This window comes from Pteropus medius, unplaced genomic scaffold (genome assembly GCF_902729225.1).
Source record: "Pteropus medius unplaced genomic scaffold, Ma_sr-lr_union100, whole genome shotgun sequence".
Taxonomy (NCBI): domain Eukaryota; kingdom Metazoa; phylum Chordata; class Mammalia; order Chiroptera; family Pteropodidae; genus Pteropus; species Pteropus medius.
The window spans coordinates 38,316,575-38,334,123 of NW_024349800.1; the positions used below are offsets into that span (position 1 = coordinate 38,316,575).

At 35.6% G+C, this 17,549-nt stretch overlaps 1 protein-coding gene across 2 annotated transcripts in view; it reads left to right on the forward strand.

Moving 5' to 3' along the window:
• Positions 1-17,549, forward strand: part of THADA (THADA armadillo repeat containing) — a 279,803-nt gene that overhangs the window by 110,297 nt on the left and 151,957 nt on the right. Inside the window, exons 23-24 of one of the 2 annotated variants that reach the window (XM_039887287.1) lie at positions 13,980-14,069; positions 15,184-15,315. The exons of the other annotated variant lie outside the window; for it this stretch is intronic. Of the exons in view, the coding sequence (XP_039743221.1) occupies positions 13,980-14,069; positions 15,184-15,315 (222 nt within the window). The remainder of the gene's footprint in view (positions 1-13,979; positions 14,070-15,183; positions 15,316-17,549) is intronic. 2 annotated transcript variants of the gene reach the window in all.

Sequence of the window (17,549 nt, forward strand, 5' to 3'; positions counted from 1 at the left end):
AAAAAAAAAAAAAGAAAGAAAGAAAAAGAATTAAATAGAAGCAGATATCAATAGGGATCAGAAGAAAACTTAAAAAAAAAAGTAAATTAAGTCTCAGAGAAATGAGATGAAATTGATTACATAAAATAAGAACAGGATGGTATTTTTAAAAGAGCAAGCAAAGAATAAGAAAGAGCTCTATGAAATGAAAAATATGATAGCCCAAATGAAAATTTCAATACAAAGGATAAAAGAGAGAGTAAAAGAACTGTTTCGGAGGTAAAACTAAAGAGAACAAGAGAGATGGAATGTGGGAGGAAAAAAAAGAAAATTAGAACATTATTTCAGGCTGTTCGCCATCCAGTTTATAGAAGTTCAGAAAGAAGAGCAGAGAAAAGTGAGGGCAGGAAATTGTCAAAGAAGTAGCATGGAAAATTTCCTAGAACTGAAGGACACAAGTTTCTGTATAATGAATAAAAAAAGATCCATACCAAGACACATCATCATGAAATTCCTAAAATTTTGTAGGGGAGGAGGGGGTGGGGAAACCCCAAACACTTCACGTATAGAGAATTAAGGATCAGAATGGCAACAGACTTAGAAGATAGAAGTTGACAGAGCATTACCTTCAAAATTCTGATGGAGTATGATTTTCTTCCTATTATTCTGTATTCAGCTAGACTTTATCGATCAAATGTGGAGATTACTTTTATTCAAAACATTTTTAAAAAATTAAGTAGAAAGAAAACTAGATTTTTGTCTTTCTACTTTCAGAACATAAATGAATGAAGCACCTAAGTATTTTTTTAAAAAGCAAGTTGTTGAGCAATATTTGTTTAACACATCTATGTTTGCCACTTTTCCAAAACAATCGTATATATTATATGTATAATTTTAATGTTCTTATATGTATATAGAAAAAGTCTAGAAGGAGCAAGGTGAATATTTTTTTACTACTTATTCATTTGTATACTGTTTGTTTTTTTTTAATGAGCATATACTAATTGTAATTAATAGACTGTAACTAAAAAGAGAAGAAGAGACATGCTTTTTCCCTTTTCCCTTTATTTTTTAAAATGTAGGAAGTGCACGCTATGTCCTTCTCCTCTACTAGGTGCTGTAGGAGGTATAGTTGAGGTAGCAAACAGCCTCGGCCTTTGAAGGATTTGGGGTCTGGCTGTGAAGGGGAAACACGCATGGAAGGGAATGGCTCCCAGCCGTGTTGAAAGTCTACCTCTGTGTGATCTCAGTGTACAGGCTGCCGTCAGGGCCAAGTAGATGGCTTTATAGGATCTGCAAAGAGGTGGCAATCTACTAACTTCAGCGTACTTTAAAAAATTAGCATTTGTGAGAACACCAAACACAGGACCCTGATCTTGGAATGTCTAATTTAATAAATTTCATTTGTATTGCTACAGAAACCAACATACTTTCTGCTGCCAACCCCAGCAGCCAGAGCTTAGGATTTTTAATAATAATAGCAATAATGAGTTATACTTATTCCAGATTAGTTTTCTGGCTCTCCAAAAAACAAATGGCTAAGATGTCCAAAAGGTTCCTTTCACAACTCTGCCAAACGCTGCCTTTTCCTCTCTGTCTGGAGATTCAGCCAATCTGTTGAAAATTACCCCACTTTTTTGAGTACTTCAGGCAGTTGTTCAGAAAGAAGATTAATCCTACAGTCTGAGATGTACATCTAACTAAATGGACTCTTTTTCACACTTCTCTGTAGCGAAAGAAGATCACACTTTGTGTTTTGAGTCTTATTTCATTTCTTCTAGCTATGAATTTGGGAAATGTGCACTGGATATCGCATCGTACCTAGCTATGGACAACATTGTGTATTATTTGGGAGTTTTGCATTTGCCCAGTAACTGCTTGTTTTTTTGTTTGTTTCTTTCCCTTGTAAATAAGCCTAAGTTTCCACAAACTTCCAAAAAACCTGAGTTCATTGGGGAAAAGGAAACATTAAGTCTGAATAAGAACAAATACACGAATTGTCTTTTTTCACTTGATTTGCATGAAAGTTAGAGGATTTTTTTGGTTTTATTTTGAGGGTGGGGTACATTATAGTGTATTAGTAAGATTCTTTTAATTTGAATACAGGAGAGACTTGAGACTTATTAGACAAAATGAAGTATCTGTGTCCCAGTGATCTTTAAAAATACCTTGTAAGAGCAGACGGATAGATTTTTTAAAGATTAGTTTAGCTGGCTTTTTGCCTGCTCATCCACTCCCTTTAAAGTTAGTGGATGGGCCTGGCTCAGTGTATGGAAGTGGAAGTTCAGGTTGGGAACTTAACCTAACTTAACCAGGTTGATTGACAGCAGTATAGAGATCTATCTGACCCAGTCATGGGGACAGAAACTCCTTGAAAACTGGTTGGCCTGGGCCAGTGTCCTCTGCTTGTTAAGTGGAAGCCTAGCACAGCAATGGTTAGATTACCTGTGTAATTAAAACTCAGAAAAGTTTGGTGGCTAGACTGAGAAATAAAAGAGTTGGGTTCTAGTCCTCCATTTTCCCCCAACTTGTGTTTTGATTTTAGGAGACTCATTTAATTCCTCTAGACAGCAGTAAAATTTAATGATTAGAGTAGTAGACCTTCTCTGAGAGTCCTTCTAGTTCTAATATGTTCCCCGAAGTGTGGGACTCTACCTTCCCCTTGTTTTAGTAATACGAATCATTAATTAACATTAGCCTTAATGAAAATGTCTACAAGATTTAGAGTAGGATTCTGAAAGAATTAGTTGAACAAAAGTATTACAAGGATAGAAACCAAAAAGCTTATTTTGAAATATTGGGCCTTATGCAAAATTAGTCTAGTAATTGTTAATGAATAAAAATTTCTAGATGATTTCTAGCACTCTAGATGAGGCAGGTTCAGCACTGTTTGAACTGTTTGCATGTGTAGTGCGTGCACTTGACTAGGGTTTTAATGCTTATATAATGCTCTTTGGAATAAGAGTTTATTTAATCCTTTATATATCTTTAGAGTCAGGCTAATGGAGATAAGACCACTATGGTTGAAAAGAAGACAGCCCATCCTTAACTGGGGCAAGATTTGTGGATAGAGTTTTAAGAAAACAGTAAGAAGGCAGCAGACATTACTGAGTGTCTGCATCTGCTAGCACCAGTCTAGATGCGAGTTAGAGCAGAAAGAAGACAGTTTTTATTTTGAAGGAGCTAACTTCCTATTAAGAGAAGACAGACTTGAACCATGTTTTAACAAAACAACAGTAACTGTTAATGTTATGAAAAAGATAAAATCACGATTGGGGTGGTAGTAGGCAGTGTTAGATGGAGTGTGCTTCTTTCACTAGAGAGGCTGGGAAGATGGGACTAATAGGAAGTAAGGACATGGAGAGTGTGGACAGCGGCCTGAGTTTCACTCTGTCTTCCAAAGCCTTCAAACTCGAAACTGTGCCTCTCAGTCTCATGAGATGTATCAGGGCCTGTGCTCACCTCAATCTCGCTTCAATCAGAACAGTTCTGGTTTTCTTCTGTTTTTATGTTTTAAATATTGGGATTATATTTGAAAAAAGTGGTTTATTGCTTTAAAGGTTTGGGAAACAGCTGCCTTGGAATAAACTAGATATGTTAATTCTTGCCCCCTAGTGCCTTAACTCTTGCAGTTTTAGCAGTCGTGATAGGCAGAATAACGGCCTCCCAAAGACATCAGGTCCTAATCCCTGGAACCTGTAATGGTACCTTGTAAAAAAAAACAGCCTTTGTAGATATGGTTAGATTAAGGATCTTGCAGTGGAGTGATTTATCTTGGATTATTCAGGTGGGCCCTAATGCAATCACTGTTAAGAGTGAGGCAGGGGAAGATTTGGGACAGAAGAGGAGAAAGCAGTGTGACCACAGAGGTAGATATTGGAGTAATGCAGCTACAAGCCAAGGAACCTAGAAAAGGTGAGGATCAGATTCTCCCTCAAAGCCTCTGGAAGTGCCATGCTGACACTTTGATTTTGGATCATTGGTACTGAATTTATATTTCTGGCCTCCAGAACCGAGAAAGAGTAAATATGGTAGTTAAGTTAAATGGTGAGTTCCTTGTTATCAGCGTCCCTTTTATTTAGTATTACCTTTTCCATAGAGTTTGACTCTGTGCCTTGAATATTCTACCTATTGCTGCATAACATACAGTCTAACATTTAGTGGCTTAAAATAATAATAATTTATTATTTCTCACAATTCTCTGTGTTAGCTGGATTTAGCTGGGTGGTTCTTCTTCACCATGCGGTATCATTTTGGATCACTCGGGTAGCTACATTACCTGAGATCTCAGCTGGGGTTGGGATGACCAAGATGACTTCACACTCACACATTAACATATTAGAGGCTTAAATGACTTGGGGCTAGTGGGCCCTCTCTCTAGCAGAGTAGTCAAGTCTTCAAGACAGTGAATACAGATGCCGCCATGGCTCTTGAAGCCTAAGGCAGAGCTGGCACAGTATCACTTTTATAGCCTTCTATTGATCCAAGAAGTCACAAGGTAGACTAGAGTCAAGGGGAGAGGAAATAGAGCCTACCTCTTGAAAGAAGGGAGGCATGTATACATAGAGAGGGCAGTAAAAATTATTGTTGGCTGTGTTTGGAAACAGTCTACCATAACTGTTTAGAAAATGATTATTGAATTAATTATTGAAGATTCTGAGACTTCATAGGTGATGGGATTTTTCTAAGAAAAAAATTCCATTATAAAAATATTCATATTTTTATTCCAAGGCAGTTGTTTCCCAAACCTTTAAAGCAACAAACCACTTTTTTCAAATATAATCCCAATATTTAAAACATAAAAACAGAAGAAAACCAGAACTGTTCTGATTGAAGCAGGATTGAGGTGAGCACAGGCCCTGGAACGGGACCTTGCACACATAAGGAATTCAAGAGATGGGACTTTACTGACCAGCTGGTTGTGTGATGAATGGTAATGTATTTCCGGGCCCACACCTGGGCCAGTGATTTCGCAAGGGGAATGGCAGTGCACTTCCAGAACTAAGACCTTTCACCTTTCTCCCTGGGTATAATATAGTGATAGCTAATATGATTTTGGAGATTCTTCACCTTGAAAGCAGTTCCTGAAGGTAAAGATTAGAAAAGCATTTAACAAGTCCAATAATTTTATGGCTATCTACAGGGCATAGGAAGGGAAATGAGACTGCAGGACACCTGGTCAGAGCCAGTGCTCTTAGAACAGAGGCCCTGAAGAAGATGCCTTTCATTTAACTTCCTACACAGTTTGCCTAAAATTTAATAACAGGACTTCCTGGTGGAACCATTACAGTGTTTGTTGAGTGAGATTCTGACCCTGGTTCTCCTGACATCTCTGCTGTCCAATCACTCATTCGTTTTTAACTGCGGCTTCTCTAGAGAGAGATGCTAATGTCAGCCCCAGTCAGAGGTGGTGAGGGGAATCTAGGAACAGAGTCAGAGATGGGCCTCCTGGTGGGATTCCAAACCCAGATTTCTTTGTTATTATTGTATTTTATCAGTTTGCATTTGATCACCCTTGAAGTGTGTGTGTGTGTGTGTGTGCGCGTGCGTGCGTGCGTGTGTGCGTGCGCGCACACGCGCATGTGTGTGCACAAGCACGCATGTGTGCTGCTAATGTGCTTTGTCTTCTTTGTAGGTTTGTTTCCGTTTGGTGATACTGTTTTGAAGATGAGTTTTTTGTTTTTATCAGCAATCACTGTGGCGAGAAGACATAGGCCTTTAGCTGATTTCTTTCCTCTGGGGTGGTTTTCTAGGCCAGAATCTGGGAGTAGCTAGGTTTTTATAGTTTATTGGGTTCTCATTTGAAATACCAACTGAAAACTTCCACGCTTTTGCCTTTAGCATTTGTTTTTGTCCAATCACCAGGTTTATGGTGTTCGTTCCATGGCCTGTGAATAAGTTCTGGGTTTTTTGTTTGTTTGTTTGTTCATTTGTTTTAAATTGAGCACAAGCTATGCCTTTGCTGCTGTCTACTATATAGTTCCTTACTCCTACATGTTTTTGCTTGCCTTTGCTAGCTTTCCTGTTATACTTTTGTGCATTTTTCTGTTGATCCTTCTTCTTGAGATGATTGGGAATGTGTATGTGGGAAATGGGGGATCTTGTTTTTTTAACACGTTTCACTAAATGCTTCTTTTTTATTGCATAATAGTTTTCATTGAGATGCTTTTGTTAAACTCGGAAGCATGTGCTTCTGGCATTTCAGTTTTTTATATGTATGGCATATCTTAGGACAGGGTCCCTAAGAGAAATAGAAGAAGCTTGATTCAAGTGAAGCTCTTTTTTTTTTTTTTTTTTTTTAAGGCTAGGTTAGATTCCGATGTGTTAGGTGGCAGGCTGGATTCAGAGACTACCAAAATGGTAAAAGCTCAGAAACTCAAAAACTAGACTCTTCGCATTACCAAGATTAGACGTGGAATATACAGACAAAAGGAAGCTCTGAACACAACTGGAATAGGGACTGCCATCCACATGTGGCTTAGCCAAGACTAAGAGAATCTACCACGTAGAAGCACTACATTAAAATGGGTTCACATTCATATGGAACAGTGTTCTTGCTATACTATTAAGTATAAAAAGCAAATTATAGAGCAATATATAAGGAGGTGTAGGTAGGCATCAAAATAGACTAGCTATCTGGGTGGTGAGTTCGTGTTGATTTTTAGATTTTTCTTTGGAATGTTCTTTATTATTGAATTTTTCCTCAACAAACAAGTAGTAATAGAATTGTTTTTTAAAAGCTTTTAAAATAAAACAAAATAGTGCCAGGCAGGCATTTTCATTTATTCAGTAAAGCTGTCTTGCCTGCCTATTTTGTTCTAGGCCCCGGCTGGGCTCAGGGAAGTCCAACACTGACCATGAAAGGCAGAGGAGTGCCTTGGTGGAGCTCACAGCCACTATGTGCTCCTGGCACCTTATTCTTGGTGCTAAACAAGTAGAGTTTTTTCAAGGAGCTTCTCTGTTTCCCCGAGGGCCTCTCATCAGTTGTGCATAATCTTACCTGACAAAGTGATAAGGAATAACTCACCTTTTGTATGGTCTGACAGCCCTAAGTAAAGCTGCTTTATTCTCACCCTTTATCTTGGCTTGTTTGCTTTCACCTTTGTCTGTTTTATCCCATTCACAATTTTTAGTGGTCTCCTTTCGTCTTCCTAGGAGCTGAACTTACGAGAGGTTCAGTTTTCCGTCTTCCTAGGAGCTGAACTTACGAGAGGTTCAGTTTTCCCTCTCGTTTTTTATGAAGTTGCTGGGCTAGTTTTTGGCCACATAGATAAACAGGTTTGAAATGCCTGTCATTGGAGAATTTACCCCCAGGGCTTGCTATATCTGTGGAGGTAACATATCAGCCTGTTTGCTTATTTGGGTGAACTAGAATTGAACTGTTTGCAAACCAGTGAAACAAGCTTTATATATTTGTGTTTAAGAAATTTTAAGCCCTGGCAGGATACTCAATTTATTAATTCAAATGTGATTCTGAATGTCCTTAGGTATAGCTAATGAGGCACTTTAAGATATTATGAATTTGTTACTATCTTAAGTCACAATTCCTTTTCTCTGTCCTTTTGTTTTGCTTCATTCACTCAGCAACTCTGTATTAGGCACCAGCTGTGAACTGAGCATTATACTTAGTACCTGAGATAATGTCAAAAAATAAAATAGATATACTCTTATTGTAAGCATCATTTATTTGTCCCTTACACTGGTTTGCCTTATATTATTAGTTATGTTCTATTTATATGCTTTGTCTCCTAACCAGATTTTAAGCTCTAAGAGCAGTGACTATCTCATATTGTTGGTATCTCCTATAGGACCTAGCACAGTACTCAACATGAAGTATATAGGTATTTAAAAATATATATTTGCTATTTTCTTGATAAAAATATGATCACACTACAGTTTTGATTAAGTAGCAAGTGAGAGATAAAACTCATATGTTCCAGGATTCAGAAGAGGAAGATTCAAATATGGACTAAATGATTCCATGGCCTTGGCCTTTTAAAATAAGGCTAGATTGCAGACATACAGATAGCCCCAAACCTATGAACTGCCTCCATATAGAGGCACTATTATAAATGATTCTCCACTCAGTTTAACCATAAAATGTAGTCATTAGTTAGTTGAGGGCTGGAATTAATATATTAGCAGCCTAAGTTCTGGATTTAAGATGCTGTAGTGTAGACCTTTTGGTGTAGTTGAGAATCTGGGGTGATTGAAGTTTGAATAATCTCCTTAGATAATTCTGATATCCTCCTATGTTTTACCTCTTGAGGCTGTTTTATAATACAAAAGAATCATTAATATTGCATATCCTTCAGGCAGCATTCATAAATATTTAGCGGTCTTTAGTAGCCCTTGGCTGATGCAAAGTTGGCTGATGCTGCCTGGCAAATACATAGAGCTCCATTCCTGGGTGTTTGCAGTAAATTGCAGCCTTGGCCTTTTAGGTGAGCTGAACCAGAAATAGAGTCAACATTTTATTAACAGTATTATGGAGCCTAAGAATGCTGTAATGAAAAGGTACTACCTGTGTGTTCATAGTACCTGTATAAGGTCAAAATCATCCTTAGAAAATAATTTTGGTTTTTCTTAAACCCTGATAGATGCACAGCTGATGCTTCAAAGTCCTACACCATCAAGCATAGACACAATAATTTTAACAGAATATTTTTTAAATGATTATTCAAAACCCACCAAGCTACGAAGAACAAAACAGTTAAAATGTTCACCAAACGGTTAACTTTGAGTAATGTACCTTCTTCCAAAATACACTAGTTGGCAGATGTTTGCTAAGGTTACTGAATAAGGACAATTAGCTTTAATTCAATTAAAACAATGACTTTAATTTTAGAACAGTAACTCCACAGCCCTTTTCTCTGGTAGTATGGTGGTCAGCAGAGCCAGTTATTTATCAAGGCAGTTTCTAGATCATGGTAATACAGTCATATGGTTTGCTTAAGTGAGAATACTTGTCTTTCTGATTCCACCAAGAGATATTAGGCCATAAAGGAAAGACTTACTCCCCCGGAAATTAATAACTGATTCTTCAAGAGGACATATCCACCAGGCTTTGTTGTGTAAATGGTGAGATTCTGTATGCAGAAGTATACTCAGGGATCCCAGTACTGAATTCATATAGTAACTCTACTAAAAATGGAAACTGATATTCTTGACCACTTTTGCTTGGAGGTGATAAAGAATGTAACAGTAGCCTGTAATGGAATGGTTTTTGCCTCCTTCCTTTGTAAAACACTGACCCTGCAAAACCCAGGTTTGTACTTTATTAGCAGGGAGATTTATATATGTCATAGTTTATAACAGCAAGGAATGAGTAACAACCAAAAAGCCTATCATTAGAGATTAAATCAATTATATTCAACCGTGCAATGGATTACTCTGCAGCCATTAGATGGAAAGAAATAGATTAGTGTACCTAATAGTGAACGATTTTGAAGATATAGTTTAGGTAAAAAATAAGTTAAACAACAGTATATATAACATGCATATTTGTGGGATTGGTGGGAAGCCAAACTAAAAGTATGGATTTGTATGCACTGAAGTTTTTTAAAAAGGAAAGCTAAGATACTTTTGCATAGTTTTCTAGAGGAGGGGCACTGGGTGGGAGGGGTCTAGTTCGTTTCTTTTATTTATTTTTTTCCATAAATTTAATAAATAAGAAGAGAAAATAAGCACATTTTACATAAAATATTCAATATAAATGTTCGATAAATATGTAATTTGGAATGGAATAAGGACTCTTCTAAAAAAATTGATGTTACTGAATATGAAATAGGCACAAAAGAACATTTGTAATATGTATGTTAGGTTTAAAAAAGTAACTATGAAACAAATAGTTTGGGATCTACCACCTAGTTTAGGAATTGAACATTGCTTTTGAAGCCCCTTATATGTTCCTCCCTAATCCCATTTCTTTTCTGTCCCCCTTGGAGAGAAGTGATTGTTTTTGTCAATTTTGTTTTTATTTATTCTTTTGCTTTTCATTTTTTTTATCACATAAATTTGCTTCTCATAGCATTATATGATTTAATGGTGCTTTGTTATAAACCAAGAAGGATCATATTGCATATATTCTCTGTAACTTGCTTTTTTCACTTAATATACATTCCTGAGAATCATCTGTGTTGTTGTATGTGTCTGTAGTTCATTCTGATTTACTGCTATACTTAATTCCATTGTGTGAGTGTACCACAGTTTATTAATGCTACTGTTGATAGATATGTGGCTGCTATGCATATGCTATACAAGCCTTCTGTCGCCCATGTCCAAGAGGTTAATAGACCATTCACCTAAGAATAGCATTTCCGAGTCACTGGGTAAAAATGTCTGTGGTTTTCAAGAAAATGCCAAATTATTTTTTTAAATTGTTTTAGTAAATCTTTGCCAATTCGAGGACATAAAATGGTCTCTCGATGTAGTTGAAAATCTTTTTTTTTTTTTTTATGTTTATTGGCCACTAATGATTATCTTCTTTGCATTTATTTTGGTAGGTTTTGTCCATTTACATACCGAGTTGTTCGTCTTATACTTATTGATTCACTAGAGCTCTTCATATATCCTGCAAATACTAATTATGTAATTCTCAATTAGATATATTATAAATTTTCTCTCCATTTGTGGCTTGAAAAGTAAAATTTTAATTTTTAATAATTTTTTAAAAACTTTGTATTAAGGGAATTTTTAAATTAAATTTATTATGGGGACATTGGTTAATAAAATTACATAGGTTTCAAGTATACAATTCAGTAAGACACCATCTTTATATAGCATTGTGTGTTCACCACCCAAATTCAAATCTCTTTCCATCACCATATATTTGACCCCCTTTACCCTTATCCAACTCCCCTCTCCCCGCTTTCCCTCTGGTAACCACTAAACTGTTGTCTGTGTCTATGAGTTTTTATTTGTTTGTCTTGTTCATCTGTTGCTTTCAGTTTTATATTCCACATATGAGTGAAATTGTATGGTTCTTAATATTTTCTTTTTCCGCTTAGTACGATAATCTCAAGATCCCTCTATGTTGTCACAAATAGCAATATTTTATCTTTCTATATGGCTGAATAATATTTCATTGTCTATATGTACCCTATATTCTTTATGCAATCATCTATCAAAGGACACTTCAGTTGTTTCCATGTCTTGGCCACCATGAATAACGTTGAAGTGAACATCGGGGTACACACATCTTTATGGATAAATGTTTTCAGATTTGGGGGATTGCTGGGTCATATGGTAATTCTATTAGTTTTTTGAGGAACCTGCATACCATTTTCCATAGTGGCTATACCAATTGACATTCCCACCAGCAGTGTATGAGGGTTCCTTTTCCCCCACAACCTCTCAAACACTTGTTATTACTTGTGTTGTTGATAATAGCCATTCTAACATGTGTGAGTTGGTATCTCATTATGGTTTTGATTTGCATTTTCCTCATAGCTATTGTAGGTAAGCATCTTTTCATACATCTGTTAGCCATTTGTATGTCTTCTTGGGAGAAGTGGGAATTTTTAACATGTAAAAGTAAAGAGACTTGTGTAACTAAGCCCTGTATATCCATCACTCAGCTTCAACAGTTATCAACATTTTGCCACTCTTATTTATCCATTTCTTGCCCTCCTGAAAAGTAAGTCTCAGACATCATGTTATTTTTACCATAAATACTTTAGTATGCATTGCTGATTGATAAGAGAGTTTAAAAAGAAATACAACCATGCTATTATCACATCTAAGGAAGTTAATAATTTCTTAATATTCAAATTGTCCTAATAGTCATAGAAATGTCTTTTTTATAGTTAATTTGTTGGAATTAGAATCCAAACAAGGTCCACACGCTGCATTTAGTCTTTTTTAGTATGGTAAGTCTTTTAGGTGTCAAGTCTCTTTTATTCCATAACATTTCATATTCTTCCTTAGCCAAAAATACTTTGTGTGTTTACTTCTTATTTTGTATTTTATTATTATTTTGTATTTTTCTTTATACCATTTTTTGGTGTACAAAATTTTTAAAAATATATTAACTAATGTACTTGATTATATTAAATTTCCCTACTAATTGATGCTTTTTGGGTCTTGTTCAATAAATTCTATTCTCTATTGTCTTTTAAAGATTTTAGCAGTTTTACTTTTTACTTCTAAGTCTTGAATTCACTGAAATTTAATTTTGTATGTAGTGGGAGGTTGAGACCCAATTTTAATTTTGTCCCTGTGGATAATTAATTATCATAGCACCAATGATCTTCATAGTACTGTCATCTGTAGCAACAGCTCTTTCATAAATCAAGTTTTTCTATATGCATATATCGTTATGTCCTCTATTTTATTTCATTGGCCTACTTGTCACCACGGTGTCCTAATTACTAAAGTTTTATAACATTTCTAGCTACCTGATTGGATGAGTCCTACAACTTTCTTGTTCTTTTAGATCATCTTTGCTACTTTTGGCTCTTGGTACATCTATATACATTTTAGAATGTGGTTGTCCAGTTACATACACACACACTATTTTTATTGGAATTGCATTGAATTTGGGGAGAATTTTATCTTTATAATATTGAATGTTTTCACCCATGAACATGGCACAGCTTTCCTATTTAAGGCACATATCTTTTTTTATGGCATCTTTCTATTAAAAATATGATACAAAAATGTAAAAAAAGAACCTTGATCTCTACCTCACACCATACACAAAAATTAATTTCAGATGGATCATAGACCATAATAAAAAATTGAAACTATAAAACTTATAGATTAAAACAGAATATCTGTGATGTTTGGATAAGAAAAGATTTCTTTGACTATTGAAAGCATGAATCATAAAAGAAAAAAATAGATCCAATTATTGGACTTCATCAAATTTTAAAACTTCTGTTCATCAGAAATACATTAAGAAAATAAATTGGCAAGCCACAGACTAGGAAAAAGTACATGCAATGCGTATATATCGCAGAGGAAACAAGCAACTTAATTTGAAAATGGGCAAAAATCTTGAATAGATACTTTCCAAAAGGTGATACCAATGACCAAAGCACATGAAACATGTTTAACATCATTAATCATCAAGGAAATGTAAATCAAAATCACAGGTGGGTAGTAGTCCATACCCACTAGGATGGCTAAAATGGAAAAGAGAAAGACAATAGCATATGCTATAGAAATTATTCACAAAAACCTATACAAGAATGTTCATAGCAGCTTTATTCATGATGGCTAGCAAATGGAAACAGTCCATGTTTATCAAGAGGAGAATGGATAAACAAATTTGTGTATTCATACAATGGAATACTACTTAACAAAAAAAGAATCAAACTATTGATACATCAAATAACATGAATGAATCTCATAAACTTTATGCCAATTAAAAGAAGCTAGACACAAAAAATTATGTATTATTACATTTATATGAAATTCTAGAATAAACAACCAAATTGTGGTGATAGAAATCAAATCATGATTGCTTTGAGGATTGGGAATTCACTGGAAAGGGGCACAAGGGAACTTTCCTGGGATGATGGAAATTTTCTGAGTCTTCATTGGGGTGTGGATTACATGAGTGTATGCATTTGTAAAAACTGATCATATGGTACACTTAAGATTTGAGCATTTCATTGTGTGTAAAATATACTGCAAATTTAAAAATATGATTATTGGGTTCTCCATTAATAGGAGCATACATCTAAAGTTGATAAGAGGCGGAAAGTTAGGGAATATTTATGCCACCCCTTCAGAGTAATCTTAAACTTTGTAATCTTAAACTTTGAGATAAAATTCCACGTTAAGAGCACTTCCCAAATCAAAATTAAATGTTTTGTTTCTATCGATTGTTAAATTCTTCAGAAGCAGGTTTTGTTCTTAACTTTATTTTATTAAATATCTAAATAAATGATCTTAGTTATCTCTCTCTTAAAAAAATGAAATAAAAAGGCTTTATTATCAAATTAGAGGAAATAAATGATAGTAATTCATCTTTTTTTGTTTTCTTTCCACAGAATGACAGGGAGTGAATTTTTCTCTCGTTTCCCAGAACTCTATCCTTTTCTTCTCAAACAGTTAGAAGCTGTAGCCAATACTGTGGACAGGTAAGAAAAGAACAGAGTGGGGCAAAGTGAAATCAAGGATGTGAATTACTTTCTTAATTGAGATTTTCCCTCCAGGCAACAATTTTTAATCAGCTCCTCCCTGTAACATAGATGGATTTTTATAAATGCTTTTTTATTATATCATATTGCCTGACTCTGGTAGATTTATACCTGAAAAGTTCATAGAATCTCATTATTATATTTTATTATATTTTATTTTATATTTTTAAAACCCTGTTTTATATTAAATTTTATCAAATTTAATCCTGTTTTCAGTGTTATACAGGAACTAGTTTCTTAGAAGCACATGGTGATTTCCTCTATTAAGAATCATTTTCTTCCTATTATATTTAAATTATGTGTTTACATATTGAGTTAACTTGAACACACACCTGTCATTTTTTTTATTACTGGTCTGTTACAGCTGACCATTGTGAAACTAAAGCAATTAGCTGACTAATCTGGTCACCTATGATCAGAAATGGAACTGGTCTACCTGAGCAAAGAGGGCCAGTGACCTGGAAACACAGACATTTAGAGGTGTTCCAGTCTGATTAAGGCAAATAGAAGAGTTCACCATTGTCTATTCTGTAGCTGCTGGTGTAATTTTTAGTATGGACATGTTAGAACATGGGCTTTTTTATTCTTCTAAGCAATTTTTGTACTTGGTATGAATTTATGCTAGTTGTAATTGGGAGAATAAAGTAACATCAGTGAATTTTACTTCTGTTTATGATACATTTCCTCATGAGTAATTTGTGCAGACAGGCTTTTCTGGTCCTAATAAGTGACTGTTCATGCTTTCTTAAGTACTTTTGGATGTTGAAAGTCTCACATTTCATACTCTGGAAGAGGCACCTCTCTACTGTATGGATAGATCAAATCAAAACAGCAGACTCAAATTATCAGAGAATTGTGTACAAAAGCCCAATCCATGGCTTTGCCAGTAGTTCTTCCTTATTTGCACAATATATAAAGAGAATGGAGGAAAAAATGAAAAAAGAAAAACTATCCCTTAATCATAAAAAGTCACTTTATATAATGAGAAAAATGTTTGAAGATAGTGCCTCACCTCTTAAATTTTAAATCTTTTGTGTACAATCATTTTTTTCAGTGATGTAGGCGAACTAAACCATCATCCAAGCATGTTTCTCTTACTTTTGGTGTTGGGGAGACTCTACCCTTCCCCGATGGATGGCACCTGTTCTGCTCTCAGCATGGCACCCTTTATTCCCTTCATTATGAGGTAGTGTATGCATAATGGAAATAATGAGGGGTGGGCATAGGGGCTTTATGCGGGCATTTTATCCTGTTCTTATTTTAGAAATTATAATGGTTTTGTTTGTTTGTTTTTACTTTGGGAGTGGTCTAGTGAAGGAATGGACCTGGGGGTATTGCCATTGCCTCCAACTGATCTCCAGTGTTTCAGCGGAAAGTGCTTATGTTGTGGGTACAAGAGCTCATACCTACTGTTCAAGTGATGTTTCCTTGGGGCCCAGCTGGCCAATGGATGTGTGGTGTTGATAAGAGATACCCCATTTGAAAAGCATAGCCTCGGTGTTGCATTATCCCTGAGTTGAGCCTGGCCAAAATGGGACAGGCTTGGTCCTGACATATATCCCCTGTCCAGTGGTTCAGGAGGACCTCTGGTTGTTCACTACAGAGGCGTTCGCTAGTGGGTGCAAGGAGTAGCATCTGTATGGCAGTGCCGTGTAGCACAAATTCACTACCCACTCATCTTTTCTTTTTAGCTTGTAATACCTCAGAAAGAGCCATGCATATAGATAATGCATGGAAACAAATGATAACAGGCTTTCTGCTTCTAGAGCCTATTATAACTTCCTCGGTTACATTTTTTGAGGCATCTGCCAACTTCTGATCACCTTTATCATTTTAGATTAAAGGCTTCAATAAATAGGCTTCCAAAAAGTTTTGAAATTGTCCTGTGGAATATTTCAGAAGCCCTGTCATGTTAGCATTTACCTTTCTGCTTACCTCCTGACAGAACAGCACTTTCATTTTTATGTATCTACCAAAAATTGAAATGGACTTAGAGCACAAAGATAAATAATACCAAACTTAAGAGAGTGTGTTTGTTATTTATGTGGTGTCCTGGGTTCCACTTCCTGGTTTCACAGAGCTGACTGATGCATTTTAATGTGAGAAACCATTAAACACAAGATTCTGACATGTGGTTGCTGTAGGCATTTGTTTGTGACAAGCCCTGGCTGTGGCTGTGTTATCTATGATCACAGAGATGACTCACTCAGATTGGTTTTTGTTTCCTAATACACCAAGTTACCAGTTTCCCTATCCAGCATTTGGTGATTCATTTTAGAAATTTGGGTTGTAATTTTACTTTCAAGAACATTTAAAAATTGTACTTTCACATATAACTGGAAAGAACTAAAAAATATTTCAGAAAGTTGATGAGAGTGAGGAAGAGCACATGCATGGGATCACAGTGCACATTAGAAACAAAGACATGCTTTAGAACATTTTCATCCTGTGTTGAGAACATTCAGTTTGTGAAAGCTTATTACTAATAGATCTTTTATGTGTTACACCCTAGAAACCAGAAATTACTACATTGAAAATATCCTTCTTGCTATTAGTTTACATATAAGCAGAATGCTCATATTACTAATTATATTCAGAGTTCTTATCACATAACAAAAATTGCATTAATATAGAAGATTTAAATATTGCCTTAAAATCATTGTACTTAGCGCACTGTTTTTTAAACTCAAAAGGCGCAAAGTAAGAAGCGTACAGTTATTCCATCCTTCCACTGTAAATGCCCTGGTCGGTAGTTGCTTTCTACCTAAAGATTCATAGAGTACCACCAGCAGCAGAAGTTGCCAGAGCTGATTCCTTAGAGTGTCAGTAGGCTTTGATTTATTGAATATTCATGTATATTATAGAACAATATTTCTTGAACTTTCAGATGTAAACATATCATTTGGAGATATCGTAAATTCTGATTTAGTAGGTCTAGGATGGGGCCTAAGAGTGTGCCTTTCAAACAGACTTCCAAATAATGGCTGATGCTTCTGGTCTGTACATCACACTTCAAGTAGCAAGATTAAATCTGGATTATTACATCTAAACATTATCAGATCTCCCTGCCCCGCACAGATGATTTTAATAAACTAGACGGTAGTAGGGTCATACTTGGTACTTGGTAAGGCTATTCAGGTTTATAAAAAGCAGATTTGATCCAGAATATAGAAAACAAGCAAGAAAGTATTCTGAGCAGAAAGGTCAGTGGGTAGTAGACCCACTTTTGATGAGCCTTGACTATTTGCCAGGCACTGAACTGGACATATTGCCTACAATGACTCTGAGAAGGGGTCTTATCACCCCCATTTTCCTGTTGAAGAAACTAAGGTCCCGAAAGCATGTCAATAATAGAGTAGGAATATGAACTTGAGTATAGGACTTGTCAAGAGTATTGGGTGTACTCCTTCTAGTACACCA